A 26454-nucleotide genomic window follows, 5' to 3' on the forward strand; every position below is an offset into this window, starting at 1 on the left:
GAAAAAAAGTGGACAAGAATATGTTTGACAATGTAAGATGGCTTACATTTGAAACATCAAATTTTGTGATTCAAGAGCAGTTTGAAGCTCTCTCTACCAAGTAAAATTCTCACAAGAGTCTTCTGCTTCTAAATTACTTCTCAATCAAACGACTGCTCTATAATCCTCGATTACAGAGATATAAGGGATAGATCAGCTTCAAAAACACTCTTCCATAAACTGGACAGCATATAAAACACTTACTGGCAAGACTTTACCTGAGATCTCTGCTCACCACCACGACCACTCTCCGTTCCAGCCGTGTCTCGTATGAACCCTTTTCGATCCTGCACCTTTTTTTGGTTGACGAAGACTGAACACTGCAACAATTAAAAAAAAAAGAGAATTCCACACATTCCTTCTAATTTCATTGTTTTAAATAGTTAGTGATGGGTACAGTATATGATCACTACAGGTGTTTTCATCTGATTATGATCTGTTTAGTCACCATGTATTATGATGCAATATATTACACAAATATGTAACTAAATTATGTCACATTGAACGATATGTTCAATATTTATTTCTATTTGCTTTTATTTTGCTTTGTTTTAATCTGAAGTCTGCAGCCACCTCAGCATTGCAAAAGAGAATCTTACCTGGACAAGTAAAGGGGAAGTAATGGACCCTTCCAATACTACATCATTTTCCTAGAGTAAGACTGTTATTCATAATCGTCTAAGTATCTTTGTTCGCGGCGGTTTGTTGAATGCGCAGATCAAAAGTCTGGGTGTGTCCGGTAAACTTCAAGCTGATGCAAAAGCAAACATTGTGTGAAGTTTAATCAAGGTAGTTGTTTTGGTGATAGTCTTCTTCTGCAATGAAGACTAAACCTGAGGGGTAAGAAAAAGCTCTGTATGTCCCCTAATGGTGAGCAGTGTTATTACAATATATGGTCTTTTAGCACAAATTACAAGAAGAGAGATTGAAAATGTACCTTATGTGTTCTACATGCCAATATCAAGGAGCTCTTGCATAGTCAAACGACAAAACGATATGTTTAATTGTGATTTTATTATTTGCCCAAACCGCCTTCATTTCTATTGCGCCATCATCATTGTCTGTGAAATAAGGTGATGAAATTTACCTTGATGTGATTCCATTATTTCTACTCGTGATCAACTCCGCAAATGTCACTACCATCTAAAACTACAAAAGTCTTACACCATCCTGATTCAACTTTCATAACATAGTATTGCAATTACTTTGAGAGCACAACAAAGCATTTTTTGTAGCTGTTGTGACGATCCAATTTCCTTTAGAGCAACTTGTTGAAGCGAGCTGACCAGCACCACCATCACATTTGTGTCATGACTAATTTAGTAGAAAGATCTTTCTCACCCCCTCATCTCAACGCACCAGAGACACTCCCTCACTGCTGAAACACGCTTGGCCTTTATGGAGCACACTTGGCACGCCGGGAGTCCATGATGTCATCTGGGTGAATGGGCCTAACAACAATCAGCAAAGTGAGAAGGCAAGGATATGATGAGCAGGCGTGGATATCCCAGCTGTCCATGCAGGGACACTAACAACAATTTGGTGCGTTTCCTGGGACACTGGTCCTAAATTACTTTTTGCGAGTCTCAAAATATTGAGGCATGATTGCAGGTTTTCATGTGGCGCTGCTGCAGTGGGTCTGGAGAGTGGTTTTGAGTCCGCCTGGTTTTACACTAGAAAAGAGAACGTTGCTAATGAGATGGTAGGATCTGATATCTGGCATCAGTGCCTAGCAATTACTGCATTAATAATATGAGTTAATAAAGTCAAGTTTATTGATATTTATGAACACCTGGCGGGTAGCTGTTTAACACAAGGTTGAGCAGATAGCGATTCTGCTGCTAAGCAAAGGCCTACTATCCAAAAGTTATTTGATCATTTTAGGCATGTTTGCCAAGGTGGAAAATAAAACATCTACCTTTAAAATCTTTAGTCATTAAAAATCACAGATCCATCCATCCATCCATCCATCCTTACTAGGGTCATCCGTTTTCTATAGTTGCTTATCCTCATTAGGGTCGCTGGCTTGCTGGTGCCTATCCCAACAGTCTAAATAATATGCAGTAGGAGGGGGACACCCTAAATTGGTTTCCAGCCAATTGCACGGCACACAGAGATGAACAACCTAAGGACATTTTAGATTGTCCAATTGTCCACGTTAGTTAGCAGCTAATGGCATGTTACTCAATGACAGCGTAATTGACTAGCGGCTTTTTAGCATCCATTATCAGCAATGGAATCTGATTATTAATGGAGGTGCGTTTGGTGTTGGTAGGGATGTGAGGGGATGGCAATAAAAAACAGACCCGAGGAGGAGTAAAGATAGCTGGTAACAGCCATTATTGCAAAGGCAACCTTCAAAAGAAAAGCATACTAAGGCCATTGCATTGATGGCCATGTTTTATTGTCTGTGTTTATTTTGAAGTTGGCTTCTGCAGCAAGGCATTGATGTGTGACATGATGAAGCCGAGTTTTTTTTGTTTTTTCCATTTAAAATGTTGATTTTGGGATGTTTTTCTAATTTTAGTGTAGCAAGTGAGAATCTCGATTCGTGATTGAATCCTTTTTGGGCACACTTCTACCAAGCATATTTATTTTTGTGGCTCAATACTCTTTTGTGTACTAAGAAGTATACCAAGCATATTTACAGATGTACATTAATTATGTTCAGTGAATACAGAAAGACTCAAGTAGGCACACATAAGTCCTCATGGCCTCCCTCAATGCTTTGCAACAAACATGAGGGCCCCAAAAATCTGGAGGGTCTCTTCTTTTGCCGAGGAGCTTCACTCGTCATTTAAATTTATCCCCCTTCTCCTTTTGCCCCCCGTTTCCTCTGGAGGCGGGAGCAGGTGGAAATGACGGGAGTCCTGGCCTACACTCATCGGGCAGATGGGTGAACTCCATGACCAACATTGCAAACCTCACCATTCAGGAAGAGCGCAAATATTGACAATTACAATTAAATTCCACATGTCATTCGCCTTGAGCTACAGTTTCATAGCAGCACTGTACAATCTGATCTCTTATATTTAAAAAAGTCTTTACTATAAATAGCACCAGGCAGCAAATGTTTTGCGGCACATACAATTACTCTGCTAGTATACTGTATAATGAGTACCATTGATATTACAAGTCCCAGAATATACGAGAAAGCTGTCCTCTTAAGTGACCTTTCTCAGTATAAGCGCTCATTACAATTTGGAGGGAAAAGATGTTTTCAATTCAAGTCCCTGGAAAGAGACAATAAATGTCTTCTAAATTTGACTAATCTGAGGGAAGAGTTTTGTTAATGCCCAGGCCAAATCTGAACAGTTAAAAAACAAATCAAACATACACGTTGTTAAATGAGACTGCAAAACCATGCAACGCTCAACTGCAACCAGGAAAAAAAGCTGCTGTTTTTTTAAAGTATATTTTTTAAGCCTACTCACACCTTCTACATGTTCAACCACAAAAATAAATCTTAGTAGAGGTGTCTTTGAAAAACTATTCACATAAGAATCAAAATTGTCATTTACTATGATTCAGAATCAACGTAAAGTGTCCCAAAATCAATTTTATAAATGAACAAAACTTGGCTTCCTGTCCGTGAACATCCGTGAAACTACGCCGGATGCGCCGTGTCAAGGAATAGGCAACATTACATCGCACGTCAACGGTGTGCTGCGGAGCCCAACTTCAAAATAAACACACAAAATACTACATGGCTGTCAATGCATTGACAAAAGTCAACTTTTCTTTTCAAGTTTACCTTTATAGCAGCGATTGCTACCAGTTAGCTTTGTTCCTCCTCGCGACAGTTTTCATTGCTATCCTATCATGTTTCAACCAACATCAACACACCACCCTTAAAAAATCAGCTTCATTAGCTGATTAAGGACCCTAAGATACTGCTAGTCACTTACGCTGTCAGTGAATAACACGGCACTGTTAGCAGCTGCTAACTATGTGGAGCATTCAAATGTCATGAGACATTCCAAATGCAGAGAGAAAAAAGGTTAATCTTTGCATTAAAAATGAATGACTGTAAATATCGAAACAATCTGAGCTTCTTATCAATCTATAAAAGCTGACAAATACTGTTTATCAAGAAGGAAGGGGGGGTTGAAATGACTTTGATGTGTTACTTAATTACAAGAAATCAGCCATTTAGTCAACTATGCAATACAAATTCAAATAACAAGGCTTCTGCCTTCTATTCTAGTGGTTCGTGCGCCAATGGATCTAACTAAAGAATAAACCTGCCTTTATTATATACGACTATAATTTCTTTTACCACAAAGATATGGACAATTAAAATTAGACTCCTTTAAATGGATGTTAATAATAATAGTAAGATGTTAATAGTAATAGTGAGGAGTTTTATTTTATTTTCATCAATGATTTACAGACCTGTGCAGGACGCGGCTTGTGAAGTTGCAGTTCGCAGTGATGTATTTATTTTTGTCGGCTCATTTTGGTTTCACACACACATTTTTATGCATCCCTACACATTTCTTCGTATAATATTTTAAGAAAAAATGTGTTCCCCAAGTTTACCTCTGATGATGTTTAGTACAGTGTAAATCCAGATGTTCAAGTATTTTTCTTTTTATTCCAGTCCTTTTTTTTTTTTTTTTTTTTTTGTTAATCGGCAGGAAGCTGTCCTCAACACATGTGGTGTTGCACTTAGAGAAAGCGTCATTGACATAACCTCACATGCTATAAGCACAGAAAATTAACAGCGAGATACTTCTAAATACGTTTAATATGATTATATTTAGAGTCTGAGTGAACGGTGCGTGTTTTCCTGGCATGGTCTAATATGAGAGGCTGTGGCCTGGCTTCTGTCAGAATGTTTACAAGCGTATTATTGGACATATTTAGTTCTAGGTGGGGGGTGGGGAGTGTTGGGTTGCTCACTTGACTTGTTCCGAAGCCAAATGACATCCTTATCGCATCTGTTGTATGTTTGTCTTGTTTATATCACGACTCGGGCTTCGTATATGTGAGGGTGTGTGTGCATGTACGCGTGTGTGTGTGTGTGTGTGTGTGTGTGTGTGAACAGCCAGGACTAAAAGCATTTAAGCGGGAACGAGAGAGGTCTGGAATGGTGGGATGACATCATTGTCCATGATGTCATTTCTTCAGGGTGACTTTGGCACATGTGAGCCCGGCTGGTGAGGTAACACATTCGCTTCAATATGCAATCCTTAATTGACAACAGCTCAGTCGCTCATCATCAGTGACCAATCATTTTGTCACAATTACCAGTGTTGCAGGTGATAGGTCACTAAAGAAATGTCAGATTTATTGATGAAAAGATCAAATAACAAGATCAAAAACCACAAAGAGCAAAAACAAGAGTTGCACATTTGGTAAATGTTTTCACACAAGAAAACAGAAATGAAAAACATCTGAACAATCAAAATGTATTTAAACTTGTAATTAATAAGTATAAAATATCAAGAATATCACATAATGAATTGTTAAAAATTGTTAAACATTAGTAATGTATCAATAGTAATTGTTCGGATTTCAACAGAGAAGGCAAATTTTTTAAGGACACATACATGGCTGCAAATCTCTATAAGAAATATCCTTTTTTTATTTTTATTTTTATTGCTTACATAGATTATAAGCAAACATCCCAACACACATAAATTCCATATATAATTCAGTTTATTGATTGACAACATGGTAATTGAAAGCTAAACCGAATGCTCCTCTAATCAAACTTTTTTTTCTATCTGTTGTGAGTTGATCACTGAAAGCATCTTTCTTCACAATTTTAAGGACGCTAAATTGGACTTGAAGGATAGGTTAACATATTTGCTATGCTTTTCTTTATTTGCAATTTTGGGGTTTACCTAAACAAAATATTCCAGTCATGTTTCTGCACTGAGAATTTTACTTATGTAAAGTGTAACCTAATTTGACCCTTCATATAAATTCCAAAACTTGATGTGCCAATCTTTATGAAATCAATCATACTCAAGAGTTTGTGTACCAAAAGATTAAATCAATTTGCCGTTAAATTTTGTGTAGTATAATATATAAAGTTTGTAAAAATGTTGAATTCTTGTTAAATTCTGTGTTTTTCCCAAACGAGGGTTAGATGTGTGCAAAATGTGTGTCGCATGAGGTTTATAAGTTGTTCAATAATTTACAGGAACATTTCATATGAAGCAGCTCGGTAATGACAAGGAGGGAATAGTTATTAATTAGATGGGATTTCATTTAAAGTCTGGCTGTCACAAAAAAAAAAAAAAAATCTCTTTAGAATTGGTTAGCCTATTAAATTTCTCCCGCCCCAGTTGAATGTTTTTTTTTTAATGATAAATATTGTGATATTTAAAGACATATTCCTTTAGTGAGTATTTTATACAGTTATCTTTATCAATCAGTTCATAAAGCTTTTGAACTTTTTGCGATTAAAGCGACCTTGGGCATCTTATTTCATTTGTTGTTATTCCGACTGTCAACCATACAAAATTGAGTGAGTGCATCTGTAATAACTGTCAATGTGGTCGACATGGAGAATGGCCAGACATGGTTCCAAGCAATGCAAGTATGGTCGAAAAATAATTAGAAGTTGACATTTTTGAGGATGCTAATACTGTATTTGTGGTCTTTTTTTGCCGGTTGTAATGTAAAACACAAAGAAACAGGATGAGGGAAGCATTTCCAAAACCAGTCAGTTTAAATCAGTCTAAAAATTGCAATTAATGTGTGAATAAGGAAAAGGAATGTAATAACTACTATAATTTGTTATGGTTTTCACAACATTTTATAGAAGAAATAGAAATGAGCTGATTTGGAGTTGAAGAGGGGCCACCAGAAAAAAAAAAAAAAGAACTTTAACATTAAAGATAATTTCTCAAGCTAACATTTTTAAAATTCTTAATGACCATACTAGTGTAAAAGCAATTTAACCGCTGGGAAATGTTGATAAATCATCTGATCACTCCACCAAAATTGACTAAAGTTAAGACCTTCATTTTAGCATATTGCGATTAGTGCTGTCAAGAGACTGAAAGAAAAATGGGATTAATTCATTAAGATCTGTAATGAATTGATCTAATTATTCTCTTTTTTAATCTCACCTAAAAGGTTCAGGGCAAAACCCTCAACCTTTTTCTTTTTTAAATGTAGACACATTGTGTTACTGTGGCAGCTTTGATATACAACAAAAATAAATTGGCTTCAGTCATATACGTACAGTACCGTACTTACTTCAACAGTCTTTAACAGATGCAATTGTAAGCATTTGTCTTCTGCTATATTTGCGACTAGTCCCAAGTGCTGGCCACAATCTTTAGTTTCGACCATCAAGAGGAACGGTGCTTGTCAATCATGTCCGTTACATACCTGCTCAAACGCTGGCTGTTCTCGAGTTTAGCTTGGCTTGCAGCATACTAAGCTTGAGCGGTGAAAATAACCCACGTGCATCAAAGTGCCTAAAACAAAAACAACAACAAAAAAAAGATGAAAATTCTTATTTTATTGCAATTACAGTTCACATGACAAAAACAAAGCCTTTTCCCTGGGGTCATCTGCCTACCCGCTGGCATCACGTCGCACCCCCTAAGGTGGCCCCGCCCCACTATTTGGGAAACACTGAATTAATGCAATTAAAAAATCCTTTACCGATGACTGTAATTAATAGATTGCAATCATCTGTTCATCTGACACCTTTGTGATCACGTCGAACCATACGGTGCAAAATTCTAAGATCTGCCCTCTTTAACAAAACAAAACAAAAATTCTCAATGGAATCACCCATTTTTAAAATACCTGAATTGATGATTTGAACCAACTGCTGGCATAAATAAATTATTTCACAAATACATGCTTTCTCACACACACACATACGGAAACACACACGCTCGTCTCTCTGGAGGCAGACCATCCATTCTCATTAGTACCTCGTTGTAATTTGCAGAAGGCAAACCGACCGTGTGCCAAAGTAATAAACTTGCAATCCCATCCTGCCATTACCTCATCATTATGATATCACGCCGGTGTCTCATAGTGATGACATCACATGAGCAGATTCACCGACAGGCTTACCACCCCCACCTAAATATACGACACTTTGCGAAAAGACCCTCAGCCATGAAAAGTCAAGGACAAAATGCAGACAACGAGTCTTCAGATCAGACCATGTCGTTGCAGTATTTTCATTGGTTGATTGCGAAGTTTCCCTTGCATTGTTTCAATGGTGATTGATTGCTTAGCGATTCTTGTCACGAAAAGTGACGCCAGCTTTATACATACCGAGGTGAACGTTCGCTGACGTGGGGCCTTTACAGCATCGCTTAAGAAAGATTGCCTTTAAGAGCCGATGGCTTTATTGACTATGTGCGTCGAGTCAGAAGATTTGTCTGATACCTCCAGATTAGACCTGTTTTGAAGTTCAGTGGAAAAAGTGACAGTTGTGACATAAAAAGCACAGATCCATCACAGAAAACAATTTCGCTAAAAGACTTATTTGAGTGGTTATTTTATGAAACTACTGCATCCATCCATCTTGTGAGGTAAGTTAAAGTCAATACATCTGGTACATGTCACTGCTGCGGACAGACTAGGCCTTTTCCTTGGACATATCATTTAGCATTTCTGCCCGTCACTCTCAGCCGCAGTCTGTTTTTCTCTTCAGACACCAGAACCCGAGAGGACCTACGAAGATGCACAAAATGATTCCAGCGAAGAAAATACTTCAAGTTATCCCCCCGGCATCATTTACAAAAGAGGTGAAGACAGAAGTTTGGGATTCAATTTTAAACGGCCCTCTAAAATGTGAAGTATAATCTAATGCTGTTGTCTCCACAGTGGAAAATCACAAGTATTCAGAGGGAGATAAAATAACTGCACATAAGTAACAAAACTAACAGTATATGGCAATGTGAGTGCACATTTTAATAGACTGTTTTGTATGAAGGCAAAATTTAAAATGAAAATGTAAGCGCTGATAAAGGTGTATAATTATTTCATATTTGTTTACAACTGAACTTTAATCATTGAATTTGACAGGGCTCTTCACTTCTGAACAGATTAATACTGCGGAGTCTAATGACCGAGTAACGCTTAAGGACGATTGCCAGTTTCGGATATGAGTTGTGTGAAAAACTTACAAATGACCGTAATTCCCCAAATATAAGACACACCTGTGTACAGGATACACATTTATTTTAGGGTCAAATTCTGGTATTTTCTATGTTAGTGTGTAAGACGCACCAACAATTTGGCAACAATGTAATACCTACTACAGAACAAAATAAATCTCATCTTTGTAAATTCTTCATAATTTCTTGTGTTCATATCTGTAAATGAAACATTTGTTGCGGGTTGAATTTGTTGTGTTTCAGATTTTCCACAGTGTGAGAGGTCAGTGAAAACAGCACCAGTCTGACGTGCTCCAAGCAGTTGTTTTTACTTTTCTTCACAACGCAGTTCATTTTGCCGTAAATACCTGAAGTTGCGGACCATCCGTGTTCCGTTAAGTTTATGATTGTGTGTATATGCCAAAAGATAGCATTTAATAAATGTGTCAAAAGGAATACCTTCCCGTGTTCACTAAGCTGAACACTCTTCTCCAGATGGTTCAATTAAAAGTGGCAAGATATGGAGACATCATAGCTTTTACATGATTTTCTCCGTTCTAGTCATATTCTTGTGCGTGAACAAGGATGGACTTGGACATTGGTTCAGTCTGCTCACTTCTTTTATTGAAAATAATACTGTAACAGTGTCTGCTAGCATGAGCTGCTGTTAGCTACAACAAGTACTAGCTGCACACAGCCACCTGACTTCCGCTCACGAGCTCGTACCATTACGGTAATTATTGAAAAAAAGAATATGGCTGATGTAAAAATTGCACATCTGTGCCTTAAAACTCGTACATGACTGACAGATCAGTCTTGCTCGAATTCTAATCTTTAAATTACCATTTTTTGGACGCACCCATAATTTTGACTTTCATTTTTTGGGAAAAATATTTGGGGAATTACAGTAAGCCATCAAGGGCTCGCGGTGTTATCAGAATGAACTATAATCTGTGGGAAACCAATACCTGTATCGGTATTTGATTCTGCAAATGATTTTAGGGTTGATTATTTTAATCATTGCTTAAACTCGTGAATATTTTGTCTTTTAATACATGAATCCACACATAAAAATCTATTTGTCCATTCGAAAACTGGACATTAAGTAAAGAAGAAAATGCAAACCAAATAATTCTGATTTAGGGTTAGGGTGATCTAGGGTCCAAGTTTTCCCCCTAACATTAGACAAAGGGCAAACATATTGATAATTTAAATGCTAGGTGTCTGTGCCACCCTAAGACCATCAGTTTTTTCCTCCGTTCTTAACAGGGCGTTCCCATACCATATGGGTTTTCCCAAAACACTCCTGAGGGAGATATCCAGCAGACATCTGAGATATATATGACCCACAACTACATTCCCTTAGTGCGGTTGGAACAGTGACTCTATTCTGAGTCTGCCCCATGTTGCTTGAGCTCCTCATCCAGAAATGGTAAAATGCAGACTCAAGTTCCTCAGTCTAATACAGGGGCGGCCACATCGGGTCATCGAGAGCCTGTATTCCATTTTTTAGCACGTAATCATAAATGACACACACTGCTTTGCTCCTCCAAATCTCTCACCATATACTTTGGTCTATGAGATTTTGGCCCCCATGTTTTGGGAGTGTTTTACTGTCATGCAGATCATTAGCACGATCATTGCTGTCATGGTGTGCAGTAAGAACCAAGAGCACTTGAGGCAGGTTGGAGTTGACACTCGTTAATTAATAAAAAAACAATGAAAGTTCGGAGAGTGATATTTGGATTTCAGAAGAGCAGATGAAACACGAGACGGTGCTTTGTGGAAAACCAGGCAAAGGTCATAGTAACCAATTGGAACACCTGAGTTACCCAACTGAATTGGTGGAACTATGCTAGGTTCTGAAACCGACGCTTGGAGTCAAGAAAGGCGGCACTTTGTGGCATTTGATCCCCAACCAAGAGTATCTCCTTTTCCCCAGTTGATGTGAGGGTTGTAGTGATGAAGCCAAGGAAAGTCAAGTCAAGAATGAAGAACTGTATCTCTTCCTGATGATTACCAGACATGTGCATGGAAGATGAAGTCTGGCGTGTGGTCACCCCTTAGGGGCTCCTTAACTTGAGTGGGTGAAGATTCTGGCAGGGAAGAGGTCTTTAGTCCTAGCTGAACTGCCAACTCGTCACTTATGATATTTGCGTCCGCTCCAGAGTCCTCCAAAGCTCCCAGTGTGTGGGATCCTTCCGACAAAAGCAGCCGGACCCGAAGAAAACAACAGAATTGCGAAGTGATAGAATCCATTTGACCCAACCATAACCCCTTACCTATAGTTGGGTCTGCCCTTTTGCCAGACACATGGTTATAAAATGTCCTTTTTTGCCACAGTATAGACACAGGCCTCCCATACCACGACGTTCATGTTCTTCTGGTGTTATGGAAGTGCGATCCATCTGCATGGTTTTAACGCGGTTCGCCGATGGCTTAGATGTCGCCCAGGGTTGGGTCCGCCCTTTTGCCGGACACCTGGCCCTAAAATGTCCTTTCTCGCCACAGTATAGACACAGGTTTCCCATGCGGCAACGCTCATGTTCCTCTGAAGTTATGGAAGTGCAACCCAGCTTCATGGGTTCAACATCGTTCCCGGCTGGCTTAGATGTCGTCTCCTGGCAGACGTCTGCCCTTGCCGACTGAAACTGCCCCTCCGGTTGTCTTTCCTTTCGTCTGAGCCGCAGGCCTAAGTCAATTCGGGTTGCCAGTTCTATCACTCCATCCAAAGCGGAGGAATCTCATGGGACACCAACTCGTTATTCAGACAACTTGACAGTCCATGCAGAAACACATCAATAAGTGCAAATGTGCCCCAACGAGTCTGGTTGGCTCTGGTCCGGAAATCTATTGCATAATCCATCACAGTTTGATTTCCTTGCTGTAGTGAAAGGATGCCCCTTCCAAATTCGGCACCGGCCTTGCTGTGGCCAAAGACCTTCCGAACTTCTGCAAATGTCTGATATGAGGAGCAAGTTTCTCTTGCCCATTCCGCCGTTCCCCACAACCGGGCCCGCCCCGTCAACAGATTGATGACGAACGCTACCTTGGTCTGCTCGGAAGCAAATTTTCGGGGTTGAAGGGAAAACAGAAGTAAACAATTTATCAGGAATGCCTCGCAGGTCTCAGGATTTCCGTCGTAACCTTCCGGAATTCTGACTGAGGGCTCAGGTGACAATTGCTGGGTAGCTTGAGTGATGCGCTTGGCAGCCTGTGCCTGTGCTGCAGACTGGGCTTGCACGTGATCCATAATTTGTGATTGCTCTTCCAGTTTTCTTTCAAGGAGGTCTATTCGATCCAGGTCGACAACCTCCTGTGCTGGCTCTATGTCGCGTCACATCTTACTGTCACGGTGTGCCATAGGACGCAAGAGCAACTGAGGCAAGTTGCAGTTGTTGCAACTGAATAAAAACCTGAATAAAAAAAACAAAACAATACTCTCAAGTTCAGAGAGTAGCAGTATCGGGATTCCATAAGACCAGATGAAACACAAGACAGTTTTCCAGAGAGTATGGAGGGAATTGAACTTTTATTATTGTAGAACAAGATAAAGGGCTTCATGACAAATTGTGACATGCATTCCTAAATGAGATTCATTATCAAGCATAAATGACATACAAGTCTTAATGACGTCTTGTGATGCAAATGACGACATCAAGGAAGAAAGGTTTATTGATATGCATTCCTTAAAAAGATTTTGTGATGCAATTGGTGACATGTGCACTTAGTGGCAGTTGCTATGATTGACTTGACAAGTTTTCTGATATGTACGCTAAAAGGTGGGTATTCCGGAGAAAAAAAATGCCTCAGGGAACTCAAATTACCCGAGGACCCCCCCAGCTTCTGGTCAAAGTTTCCTACCCTGGCGGAAACTTAAAAGATCATAAGAAGTGATAAACGAAATGGAATTCTGAGGTCTTTTAAACAAACATTTAAACACATTTCATACACAAAAAGTCCTCATTGTAATTACAGTTCTGGACATGTGCTGAGCAGTCTCTAATTTCTTCCTAAGCGGAGTAACTCGCAAAGCCGTATGTGGCCAGCCAACAGCCAGCAGATATAATTACTGCATCATCTATGTTTGGTGCTAGCCTACAGTGAGAGCGGGAGGCAGTAAGGGACAGAGGGATTGAACTTTGTAAACAATAATTAAGGTTGTAGACGCTGTTTGGGGGTGGGGGGGTCTAGTCAGTGGACCTGGTAAAGCATGTGAGCTAGGACAGGTCGGCCTCTAGATGTGTCAGAGGTTTATACAGTTAAAAGACTTTTAATGTGTCTAATCATCTTTGAATTGTTGTCTTTACTCTACTGCAGCAGTTCTCAAACTTGGGTGCGTGAAATAAATGGTTTCAATTTAGTAGTTCATTAGGTCCAATCAAATACTGTAGTCTTTAGTCAAAAAGAACAAACAAGACTAACAAATAAATCAACAAAGATTGCAGGTATCAGCAAATCTAATTACCGTATTTTCCGCACTATAGGGCGCACCTAAAAACCTTTAAAAAAAAAAAAAAAAAAAAAAGCTGATGATGTGCCTTATAATCAGGTGCGCCTTTTATATGGATCAATATTGACATTGGGATTCGTAGATGGGGAATTAACTGATAAAGTAAGCTTTACCTGTTTCTTTTGTGTGTTTACAGTTGAACAAGGTTGGTCATATTGACATTGAGTTATTATGCTATTGAGAGTTTAGAGTTATTATTTGAGTTATTATTGTTGTTACTTTGAGTATTACTATATTGTGATTGAAAAAGTTTTAAAATATGTCATTAATTGAGGGTGCGCCTCATAATCCGGTGGTCCATGTAGTGCGGAAAATACGGTACATTTTTAATGCTGTTTTGATGCCATGCAAATATATTATATCCACATTCGACGGAATGTGCACATGTTGGGTCCTGGTGACAGGACCAGTACATTTTCTTTTCAAATTAAGAGTAAAATAATCGTATCATGTACCCCATTTTGTTAACTGTAACTTACAATCAGGCACTCGGCCCCACATACTGTGCACACATACACACGTACCCACACATGCCTGCGCACAAACACACACACACACACACACACACACACTCACACGCACACACATGCACATATACACTTACACACATATATAATTGCAAAATTGTGTTATAGTGACTCCTTTACACAATTTTGCGTGCCTTTGTTAGGTTTTAGGAAGTATATGGCTGTAGAAAAAAAAATCACAGGGGGTTTCATAATTGTTGACACTGTCCATCTATCCATTTTCTTGAGCTGCTTATCCTCACAAGGGTCGCAGGCTTGCTAGTGCTTATCCCAGCTGATTTTGCACAGTTAGGCGGGGAACACCCTAAACTGGTTGCCAGCAAATTGCAAGGCACACAGAGACGACCAAGCATTCACGCATCCAATGACACCTAAGGACAATTTAGTATGTCCAATACCCCTGCCATGCATGTTTTTGGAAGCCGGAGTGCCCGAAGGGAACCCATGCAGGCTCGGAGAGAACATGCAAACTCCACACAGGAAAGCCGGAGCAAGGTGGATTTGAACTCTGGTCCCTGAACTGTGATGCGAACATGCTAACCACAGCACCAGTGAGATGTTGACACCAGTGTAATGAAATTGTTGATCAATGAATGCTTTTCATGTCATCCAAGGCTTCATGTTACTCATTTTGTAGGTTAATGGGAAGCGCATTTGTCAGGCCTTGCTGACACGGAAAGAGGACCCAAGTACAGAATTGAGGAAAAGAAAGCTAGAGTGCAAATTGTTTCTTTGAATGCTTAGTATGGTCGGGGTTGAAGAGGAGTCCAGGCCTGCATGGCAGGTGGTCCACAGAAGCAGGGCTGCAACAGGCAGGCGGACGATTAGGGTTCACAGAAGCAACAGCAAAGGGGAGATCTTTGGACGGTAAGCAATCAGACTTAACTGATTCAAGGTGAAGCTCAACTATATGAAATGGCTAGGTCCTTACTAACTCTACATGATCGCACGAAACTTGTTGGCACCCAAAGCGTGACCCCAAATTTGTGCTGTGACAAATTCAACACGTATATCATAGAAAATTAACGACAAATGACTTGCTTTCAAATACCAAAGTTCAGATAAAGCCCACAAGAAGGGATGCTCGATTCCTGGCATTATACACTGCGGCCACAGACATAGCATTCTGCCAGAAGCCTCCCACAGAGCAACTGATGCTGGGAATTCGGAGTCACTACTTTCGGGTTGGTGTGTAAGGGGTGGGGGGATTTGGAATTTACGGGAAGAATTATCTCCCTAGCGAGACGCTTGAGGAAAAAAAAAGCGCGGGAGCCTGCAAAGCATGAAGCACAAAATCTCGCAAGTGAGTGAATGGCATTACACAGATTTTTGCATTCCCGAAATTCCACGCCGCTACATTTCCAGTCAGCGGCGAGGCAAGCTGTTCCAGTGCTCTGACATCACGCGGGGATTCCACTCTGCCTTCCACATTCTGCCCGTCGCTTGCTCACAATCCAACCCATATTTGGAAGTGAGAGGAAGGGAATCCCAGCTGATGACTCAAAGGTCTCAGCTGCCAATGGGATTTCACTCCACATCTGTTTTTCAGTGGAAGTACAGTATATGTGTTGTGTGTCTTTGTGTGCATGTAAGCTGATCGCGTGCACATCAGTGTTATCTCATGGAGTTCTACATGGGACTTTAACTCAAAGCCCAAATGTGGTCGCTGCAAATGTGTTAAATAATAAACATGAACAAAAAGTGTTAGCTATCAATCCATCCATCCATCCTTGTTATCCTTTCGGGATCATGGGTGCAAGCGCTTGCCAGCGATCCCCACCTCCAGATCTGGCTCCAGAGTGGGGCCTCGGGAAACTTGTGTCCAAAGTTTTTATTCATAATAATGGCTATGTGAGCCATGCTTAGTCTGGTCCCTCACCTAAAACCTGTTTTCCATGGGGCTTAAAGCCCAGACAACTTACGGTAGCTCCTAGGATCAGTGGGACACACTAAACCCTCCGCCACGGAAAGGTGACAGCTCATGGAGAGGGGCAGCTAGATAAACGGATAAAAACACATGAGCAACAATAATTTTTGTCTTCTAATCCAGTGGTTCTCAAATGGGGGTACTAGTACACCTGGGGGTATTTGAAGGAACTTCAGGGGCACTCTACAAATAAAACAAACAAACAAGCAAAAAAAAACCTTAAACAATAATGGTTGAATTAATTGTTTCAGGAAAATACATACAAGAATGGTTTGACCCATCTCTTCATGTGCTACCTCATGTTATCTGTCAAGTTCATGATTTATTTTTGATTTTGATTTATTTTTCTGTGGACAAATATTTATCTATATTTTTTGAGAACAGGTCAGACACATTATATTGATCATTTTTTGGGGGACAAATATTTATTAACAATCAAGTTCATGATTTATATTTTTGTATGGATCTCTACTGTAACCACAAAACAGGAGGCTTTATATTTAATATTTTTCTGTGGACAAATATTTGTTAATAATTATTTATTTTTGTGAACAGGTCTGACACTTTATTATTTTTGTAGCAAATATAACAATATTTATTCATAATTAAGTTATTTCTTTTCGATAACAGATTTCTTCTATAATCAAAAAGAGATCCAAAAGATTTCTTCTATAATCAAAAAAAGATCCAAAAGATTTCTTTTTAAATAACCTCAAAATGCTTTGCACTCATTAAGAGGTACTTGGCTGAAAATATATTTCACAGGGGGTTCTTCACTAAAAAAAGGATGAGAACGAGTGTTCTAATCCATTATTTTCATACACTTTGATTACAATTTTAACCTTTTGGCTGCTGGTAAATGAAAGTAGAGACCTTAAAGAGGGAAGTTGTGGAGAATTCTCAAAATCGATATTTTTGTCCGAGCCATCTAAACAGGTTATTTATACAAAAAAATAAAATAAAAATCGCTCAAATGGAAATATACAGTCCAAAATTCAAAAAAAAACAACTAAGCTTGATGTGGTGAGGGAGAACTATACAAAAAAAAAAAATCAAGAAAAATAACTTCCTTCTCTATTTCTCATTACAGTGGGCCCCCGTGTTACAACATTAATCTGTTCCGCGGTCGTCAGGCTAACTGGCCGTAGGATGGGCAATCCAAATCTATGTTAAATAGCTCACGCGTTGAGAACCCCAGGTAAAACCATCAAAATTTGTACATACTGTACATCTTATAAATTGGTACCAAAATAGTATAGTAAGTGCAACGTATATATAATATATATGTATACAATCAGAAAACATGATAAATAAAAAATATAGAAAGGATGTATTTACTTTTGAGTGCCGTTTGTTATGCCTATTTTCCCTAAGGGTTATCTCCAGCATTGTTTTCATATAAATCATCTTGTTACTTCTCTATTTAACATCACTAGCAATCTTGGGACCCATGGCTAACCCTTTCAAAGTTGAATTAAGCAGTAAAATGCCACTCACAATCGAACAAAGCTTTACCGTTCCGCCATTTTGAAATAATTGAGGCCGACCAATAGCAGACCACCATCTCCGTGAGGAGACGCCAACCAATAGCAGACCAGCATAGTAGTCATGCGTTGCAAGGAAGCAGTTCCAATCCAATCCAATCTAACTTTATTTGTTAAGCACTTTAAAACAACCACAGCTGACCAAAGTGCTAAAAACCCCAGCAGATGGAGGCAAAACAACACAAATACAGCCACATCCCTAGGGTCATGACAGTTGTTTTTGTCGCAAATTCGGGAAAATGTCATAAAGAGGGGATAAAAAACTCAGTATTCCAGGTCGCAACATGAAAATAACGTAAATCAGGGACGTTGTAACTCGGGGTCCACTATATACATTTTTTAAATTGCATGAAATGAATTGAAATTTTTCTATGATTTTTTTTGTCATTTATTTACAGTAAATAATGCATGTTTTGCACGGAATAACTAAATGAATAAAGAAATTAATTGAAAAAAGAATGCACAAACAAGTGAGTAAATAAATAAAAATACAATGAACCAGAAATGTCCAGTGGAAAGAAAATGCCCGAATCATATATGGTTGTACAACTTCTTTTGAACGATTTGAAGTGCAAAGAAAATAAACAGAATAAACCGGTGCTAAGTGTCTCATTTTGTACCCTGGGTGGCGCCAGCATGATACACTTGACAGAAGAAGTTGAAAACTCATAAAGAAGATGTCATGATGCCACATCAAATACAGAAGCGTTGTGTGCTAACTTCTGAGCTGTGAATAAAGTACTGTAATTTTAAAAAGAAAAAGTCTAATGTCTAGTAATAGCCCAGAAGGTGGCCCCCGCCATTGTGAATCTGTTTGGGGCAATCAAGACATTTTACCTGCACAGAGCAGTAGCATGACAAAGTTAGACGCTAATGCTAACATATACGCTAGTGTAGTGTTCCACTTGGTCACTGAAGTGATAAGCAAGCTATTTTGCAAAAGCGTGGCAACTGGACAGTTCGGCATGTACGTTGCAGAGCGGCTCTGAGCATTGCTTGTAAAAATAAGAATTTATGTCGATTGGTTACGAACAGAGGACGAGTGGGTTCGGTCCGAGTTATTTTTTGAATGCCTCACCATATCATCTTGTGGGCCGGATTTGACCCGCGGGCCGTACGTTTGACACCCCTGAGATACAGGCTGCTTAACAATAACCTATGTTGCATTCAAATACCGCATAGTTATATCTAAATCATTCCGCACGGAAGGAGAATGCAGCACTACGGGACTCGGGGCTTCGCTTGCATCAACGATGAAAGTCAGATTCAGGTTTATAAAGCAAAATGCAGGTCTAAATTTGGATACACATTGTTAACGTTTGCGTGCTGACGGCAGAAGACACGGGTCTCTGGGGTTGTGTGTGGTCCACGCTATCAGAAAAGGCTGCTGTTGTTCTCCCTGGCAGCCAGACACGCACACGCGCTCCCTCAAGCAGGCCCGACAAAGAAAGAAGGCTTTCATGGAATATTCTGTTTAGCTGCACAGACAGTTGCATATGATACTCCCAGGACCCATAAAACAAGTTATTCACAGACAATATCGCGCCCACGCTCTGCTTCGGACTACAGGCGGCATCAATTCGGATTTCAACAAGGAATTGAGTGTTCGGAGAAAACGTTGCTAAAAGTGGCGATTGGGCCTCCAAGGCAACTTCATTCTTACATGAAAAAGTCAATGAGGATTTCACACGGAAAACAGTGTCCACAAAAATAATGCTGTGGTACCTTGAACAAGTAAAAGGACCTCCAGTTTCCAGATGGCCTATATTTCACTAACAAGCTCTCTTTATTTATAGAGTATGCTCAAGAAAATGAAACTCCCTGTCATTTCCAATAATATCAAATCGTTTTGGTAAAGAACTCATGTCATGCATTTGAGTCCATCTGCTAGTGCTGTTTGACAAGATCGTGCACTAATTGAAGATTTAAATCGGTGCTGAAACATCGCATGTCTACGCCATACTGTCCGTGACAATATGCTCTATGAAAATGTTCATTGAAAAAATTAAAACATTGACTAATATGGTATTATTAAAACTTATATGATAGTTATCAGACTAGTAAAAAAAAAATATATATATATATATTACATGATCTGTGGGTCTTTCTTTATCTGTGGTTAAAGAAAAGCCCTATAAACCAAAAATAGTATGAGGGACCCTCGCAGAATTATATAAAAGGGATGACACAGCTTACAGTCATTAGGCAGGAAAACACACGTCATGCATCCTACACATCTCCAGTGGAACACGCACAGAAACAAATAAATGGTGCAGCTGGGAGTAGAAGAGAGGGAAAAAAAAAACAAAAAACAAGTGACTCATTTGACCCATAGAAAACCAACAGGGAATAACCGTCATATCCTGAGCTGAGAGAGAGGGCAAGCGCACTTAAAATGATAGTCATGGTAGTTATGATACTGCATTATATCATTTACCAAGATTGCCTTTCATTTTATACCAAAAGAAATACAACATATACATGTGTAACCGTCCCACCCCCAGTATTCACACACTTTTTAACAATGGTTAATTTCCCAGATGGGCAAATGAACGCATCAGTCAGATTGGAGCATTAAAGACTGAGGTGCACAAAGCAAAGATCAATCAAACAAGAAGATCATCTGAAAGATTGTAGTCTGTACCTCTAAGTCAGCATTATACGCTTAGATATTTGTCAATTGGAGCAGAAATAACAATAAGAGAGTTATAAAGTTTTAGGTTATCTTTCAAAACCATTTTATAATTGGATCAGTGATTGGTTCGTGATTTTTAAAATTTGCTACTTTTATGATCTGCCCCAAAATCCTGATTGTGTGAAGCCACTAAATTATAGCATACATAATGCTAGACATTTACTTGGACTGAAAACAAACTCTATTATGCTATGACAGTTGGAAGGAGTGGCCTACATGATTAAAAGCATTGTGTGTATGAGTATTTTTCATCCAGGCAATTTTTTTTTTTTTTTTTTTCAAAATTGGGTCCCGAGTTTTGATTTTGACTTTTGAGATCTATACAATAAATGTTCCAAAAAAAAAAGAAAAAAAAAAAAGAAAAAAGATTATAATCTTACGTTTGAAAAAAAAAATCTATTTAGCCTTGCTGGTTAACACGTTGCATTTTTGAAATTGACCAACTTGAAAGTTACCTGCTATTATATATAACCTGCTATTCACCATGTGAAATTAATAAACAAAAAATGTTGATACAAAGAGGAACATTTTGTGAATCTGTCATGTTATATATTGTCATATTGTTATTTAAAAAAACTTTTGCTCAGGTGGGATTGACTTGCAAAACAATGCTTCAAAGTTGCTCCTCAAATGAAGTAATTGACTGGCGAAAGTCCTCCTAAAAGGAAACATTTTTTGAACATTTCCACAATTTGTGTTTCTTTCAAACGACTTATGTGCGTCTCTTTACTAAATTTACTTTAGTTGTAGATTTGTTTTGTGTTTTGTATCGCGATAGTACATCCAGTTAGCTTTAAAAATACGGCATACGAGACGTGATTTAAGCATTATGACAAGGAAGTTTTCATTTTGATGGGCCAGGTGGGAGACCACGATTTGACATAGTTGCTTGAAGAAATTTAAAACAACATTAACTAGGATTATTTCCCAAAACTGTTATGATTGTAAATTTTAAGACAAGTTCAGTTTCGTTTTCAATGCTTAGGATGCAGCATGTAGCATTTGTTGAAGGCCTTTAGTGACCCCAAGCGTCATTATTGGAGCACTACATTGAAGGTGACGTCATGCTTGCATATACCATTTAATGGCAAAGAGGGGGAGCCTGTGAGAATACGCCTCGTAACTAGTGTAAATTTAGCAACTTTATCATTAAGATTGGGCAAAATAAGTTTAAAAACTTTTGTAAAACTTGCCTGAGCTTGAGGACCTATCAAAAATAGCAAACAAAGGGTGTTAAAGCTACAAGTGGTGAAACTACAACCCTCCGGCGGACAAATGGAGTATCTCAGGAGAGGCGCCTTTTCCGAATTTATTCGACACATTTCGGTTTGTTTGCAGTCGTTGGACTTGGAATGAGATCGCAAATCATTCTACAATGTCCAGCCGATTCATCGCGTTTTCAAACAGAAGTGAATCCCATCCGTGCAGAACGATAGCTGGATTATTATGGTGGCTTACAAGTTATTGTAAAGGGGAAACATGTGGTTGACTTTCCCTTCTAAAAGTGCTTCTTGGGTTCAAAAGCTGCTTCCCAAATCACTTGAGCTCAAGGGAACTGATAAAGACTTGAGAAAAAAAAGCAAAACTATTCAAAGCCACCGAGTTTCCCCGCCCCCCTCCCCCACTATCTTATCAATCGCACCGGGAGGCCAAGCCATTTAAATCAAACGCCCCGGCGTGCAGCCGATCAGCTGGTGAAAAAAAGAACATGGGCTCGCTCCTGCTCCTGGTCTTGGTCGTGGTGGACGCCGTTCCCCAGGAGCGGCTCCTCCTCAGCGCCCTGGGCCTCTCGGAGCGGCCGGCCTCCTCCGAAGGCCTCTCCGGGTCTCGATCCGGACGCCGAGACGTCCCTCCGGCCCTCTTGAGGATGTTCCGGAGGTCGGAGCGCGTCCTGGACGACGAGGTCGAGCCTTGCACGGTGTCTGAGTATGGCGTCCGCGGCAACATCATTAGATACGTGCAAGACCAAGGTAGTGGCACTGGGACTACCGCTATGTCCACATGCCCTTGTGTGGTTACAGACGAGATGCCGCCTGTATCCGCATGAGCTTGTGCTTGTTTCCGTTTGTGTCTTTTTTTTTTTTTTCGCGTGCACGTGTATCCACGTGTACTCCAGTTTGGGCCCCTGTCTCTTTTTTGCAGATACGTGTGCTTCCATGTTTATGCGTCTCGTGTTCGTGTGTTTATCAGTGTGTGCATGGCCCAAGACAATGTGGTGCCCAAGAATTTTGGCACATATGCTTACAAAAAGTCAACTTTGTTCATTACCTGCAATTGATCACGCTGCACGCTTTAAAATATGAAATGGAAGTGAATTTATTTCATACCTTTTGTCATATCAAATCATGCGACTAGCAAGCATTCGCGACATTCTAACTTTATTGATTTAAAAAAAAGAGCAATTGCTTGACCTCTAGCCACCATTTTCCTTCCTCTTTCTTCTTCATTTTACTCTGGATAGATTTGTTCAGTTTGACAAATTACATAGTTGTATAGGGTCACGTGAATAAAGAGAGCATTTGGTACACTGAAAAAAAGTATTTTGGACTTACATACATAAAAACGTATGGTTATTGGTTGAACTTTTATTTTGTGCAATCTGCATGTTGGTGAAACAAGATTTTGATATCCATGCTTTTAACATGTTAAATCCCATTCTGTAGTTTTTTTCAGTGTATTATCGTTGCTTTAAACGTTACTTCTTTGCTTTTCCGTGTTGAGCATTAGTTGCAAATAATGACATTCCCCACTTCAAAAAGTTTCATCCATCATCAGGAGGGTTGTTTTTCATTCATTTTACTCTTTTTGAGAATCAGTAATTTGACAATTTATCAAACGTTTTGTTCTTTAGTGACGGGCGAAGAGGTGCGTTAAGCTACATTGTGTAAGATTTAGCAACATCTAGTGGTGAACTAAGAGAATGGAGAGCACGAAGCACGTGCACTCTGGCGGCTGAGACTACATTTAACACGCCTATTGCTACAACACTATGTTTGCAAAGTTCTTCTTGTGGAATACGTACTACAAACATGGAAGCGAAACATGTAATGTCACCTATTTTTGCATGTCATTGTTATTTATATTATGTTTTAAAAATTAAGTTTGTGTTTATACTAGATGTTGCTATATCCTGGACATTGTACCTTTTTATGAATTCAAATTATTTGGTTAGCAAAAAAAAAGAAGTTCAAATTCAATTCAAGTTCAAATAAAATGTTTTATAATTTAATATAAAATTATATAATGAACTATAATTTTTGCTCTTCCTTATTTCTCAGCTTTATGATGAGGACGATCGCGTATGAGCCGGAAATATTTTAAGTTCACATTTTTGCATTAGCTCGAATATCTTGACTATTTGAGTTTGAAGGTGTTGCCAAACTTTTGAGTAGTACATTGCTGCCATTCTAGAGCTGGTCGACAATATTTATATAGCTACTGAGAGTATTGCAATATGAAGTGGCACGATATGCAAATTGCAATTCGACGTTCAGTTTCCAATATATTGTGGATCAATTTGAGACTCCTTATTTTCGTAATATTTTGGAGTATTTCATGATAATTAAGTAGGGTCCATCAAGCCAGATCATAATATGGAAATTAAAAGAAGTGCTACTGGCAACAGTCAATCAACCATAACAAACCAATTTTCAAACTGTTTAACAAAGAAGTGTCATAGCAAGTCAGTCAACGACTAAAAACAAGGTCAACAAAATTCTTCATTCCATAATTTCTATTTTACTAACACTATATTTCATGCTATACTTATGTGCATTCATTGAAAAAGAATACCAAATGGAATTTTTCTGTTCAAATATTTTTTGGATATACTGTATATGCCATTAAAGTTTTTTTTGTTTTTGTTTTACAAATATTGCTCAATATATCTCAATATTATTGCAATGCACCTTTGATGTATTGGAGTGTATTTTAATACGCTTTCAAGCCACAATACCAAGCACTATGCAATTGTATTGCAGGTGAAATTCCAGTTGATTTTTGGGGCCACCTAGAGTCCTTTGTGGTCATAGTGTCTGCCTACCTTGCTTGAACTTTGAGAAAGGCTGTGTGTGTGTTTGTTTTCCTGTGGGTACTGCCATGCATGTGTGTGTGTGTACATTTCTTTTTTCCTATTTTTATATGCAAAATCTTGGCAACCCCTAAAGCGCTTTGTTGGCCATGTATTTGGAAAAGCATGATATAAATGAAGTCTTGTTCCTTTGAGTGTTAGTGTGTCTGTGTCCATTTGTGTATCTAATTCTGTTTGTGTGTTTATGCATGTGTTGTTGCAGGTGGTGTAATTCCAGGTTCTGACATGGTGTGTCCAGGTTGCTTGGATCAGCATTTGTTTTTCAATTTAGCGGCCCTGGAGTCATTGGAAGTCTTGTCTTTGGCCCAGCTGCACGTCCACTTCCTGTGGGGGTCCGGGTCCAAGGTCTCCGGGAAAACCGCAACGACCCTGTTACAAAGCGGTCCGACTCTCAGTGCTGTTCTGTACAAAGTAACCCGGCCAACGCTAAAAGGTGCCGACCCTCGGGTCAACCGCCGCCTTCTCCTGTCTCAGTCTGTCCGAGCTGGCCCGGAAGGGGTGTCGGTCACCTTGGACATCACCTCGCTGGCCGAGTCCTGGCGCCGCCCGGCACGCAATTACGGGCTGCTTCTGGAACTCCGACCTCTTGACGCCGATCCAGATCAATCCTGGGCGGCGCCACCTGTGCAGGCCTCGCTGGTGGCGGTGTCTCTCCACCCACAGCAGTGCCGCTCCCGCCAGCGGAGGAGCGCCCCCTACGCCATGCCCCCCGTATCGCCCAGCAACGTGTGCAAGGCCCGTCGCCTCTATGTGGACTTCAAGGACGTCGGTTGGCAGGACTGGATCATCGCACCGCAGGGTTACGTTGCAAACTACTGCCACGGCGAGTGCCCCTTTCCCCTCAGCGACAGCTTGAACAGCACCAACCACGCCATCCTGCAGACTCTGGTTCACTCGCTGGATCCGGGAGGCACCCCTCAGCCCTGCTGCGTGCCCGTCCGCTTCTCACCCATCTCCATGCTCTACTATGACAACAACGACAACGTGGTACTGCGCCACTACCAGGACATGGTGGTGGATGAATGCGGATGCAGATAACCAAGGGCCCATAGCCCCTCTCTCCCAGGCCTTGCTGCACCGCCAGTTGTCAACTATCTTATTTTTTTAATGACGCTAATAAAGTTTGAAATTAAACATGGGGTGAAAGTGAACCCCTTAATGGACAATAACTGAGAAAAATGGGATTCAATGTATTAACAACCTGCATGCAAAAAACAAAACAAAACAAACAATACCACGAGGTTGACACCTGCTGAGAAGTGATGACTCTGATGTCATTATGTACAGAAATGGACAGTTACCCCTCTCCAAACAGACATCTTAAATTGCCTCAGGAAAGTTAAAATCCCAAATCAGGGAGAGACACCTTTTTTTGTGTGTGTGTAAAATCTCACCTCAAAGCAGCAGTTATGTCGTAACTAATTAAATATACATTCATTTTTTTTCCCAACAGAAAACACCGATCTAATTGCTACAGCAAAAAAAAAAGAAAAAAGAATTGGCCCACCCTTTTTAGATACCTTTGTTTGTTTTGCTTTTATCAACATTCAAAGCTGCATGCAGAAAATAAATAAGACTTTAAACAGTGCTGTGCCATCCGTGTCTGATTCATTAAACTTTGCAAGTCCATATATATTTGTATCTAAAAACTACCTCGTGTTTTAACTGGCTGGATTGCTGGAAAATCGTGTCGCTAATGACTATCTGCACCCGTAGAAAATAACAAAGGCGTATAACAGTCTTTAAGTGTCTTTAAAACACAATTTGTCAATAAGATGATTAAATGTGCGTCTCAGTGGAGCAGATACTGTAGCAGGTCCACTTCCCAGCTAAAGGGACCCCGATTCGAATCCAGATGGCTCTGGCCTTCCTGTGTGGAGTTTGCATGTTCTTCCCGCGTGGGTTCCGTCCGGGCACTCAGGTTTCCTCCCACACTCCAAAGACATACATTGCAGTTGAATTGGACATATTAGATTGTTCTTAGGTGTGATTGGTTGTTCGTCTAAGTGAGCCCTGTAATTGGCTGGCAA

The 26454-nt window shown here is 39.7% G+C and overlaps 1 protein-coding gene across 1 annotated transcript; it reads left to right on the forward strand.

Annotated features, from left to right (window-relative positions):
• The first annotated feature begins 22042 nt into the window (after positions 1–22042).
• On the forward strand, positions 22043–25921 carry gdf3 (growth differentiation factor 3). The gene is made up of 2 exons (XM_088415236.1): positions 22043–22304; positions 24627–25921. The coding sequence occupies exons 1-2, from the start codon at positions 22043–22045 to the stop codon at positions 25460–25462; spliced, it is 1098 nt and encodes a 365-aa protein (XP_088271362.1). The 3' UTR covers positions 25463–25921.
• Positions 25922–26454: the final 533 nt, after the last annotated feature.

Source organism: Hippichthys cyanospilos, chromosome 5 (genome assembly GCF_059441005.1).
Source record: "Hippichthys cyanospilos isolate Australia breed blue-spotted pipefish chromosome 5, RoL_Hcya_1.0, whole genome shotgun sequence".
In the NCBI taxonomy this organism is placed as follows: Eukaryota; Metazoa; Chordata; class Actinopteri; order Syngnathiformes; family Syngnathidae; genus Hippichthys; species Hippichthys cyanospilos.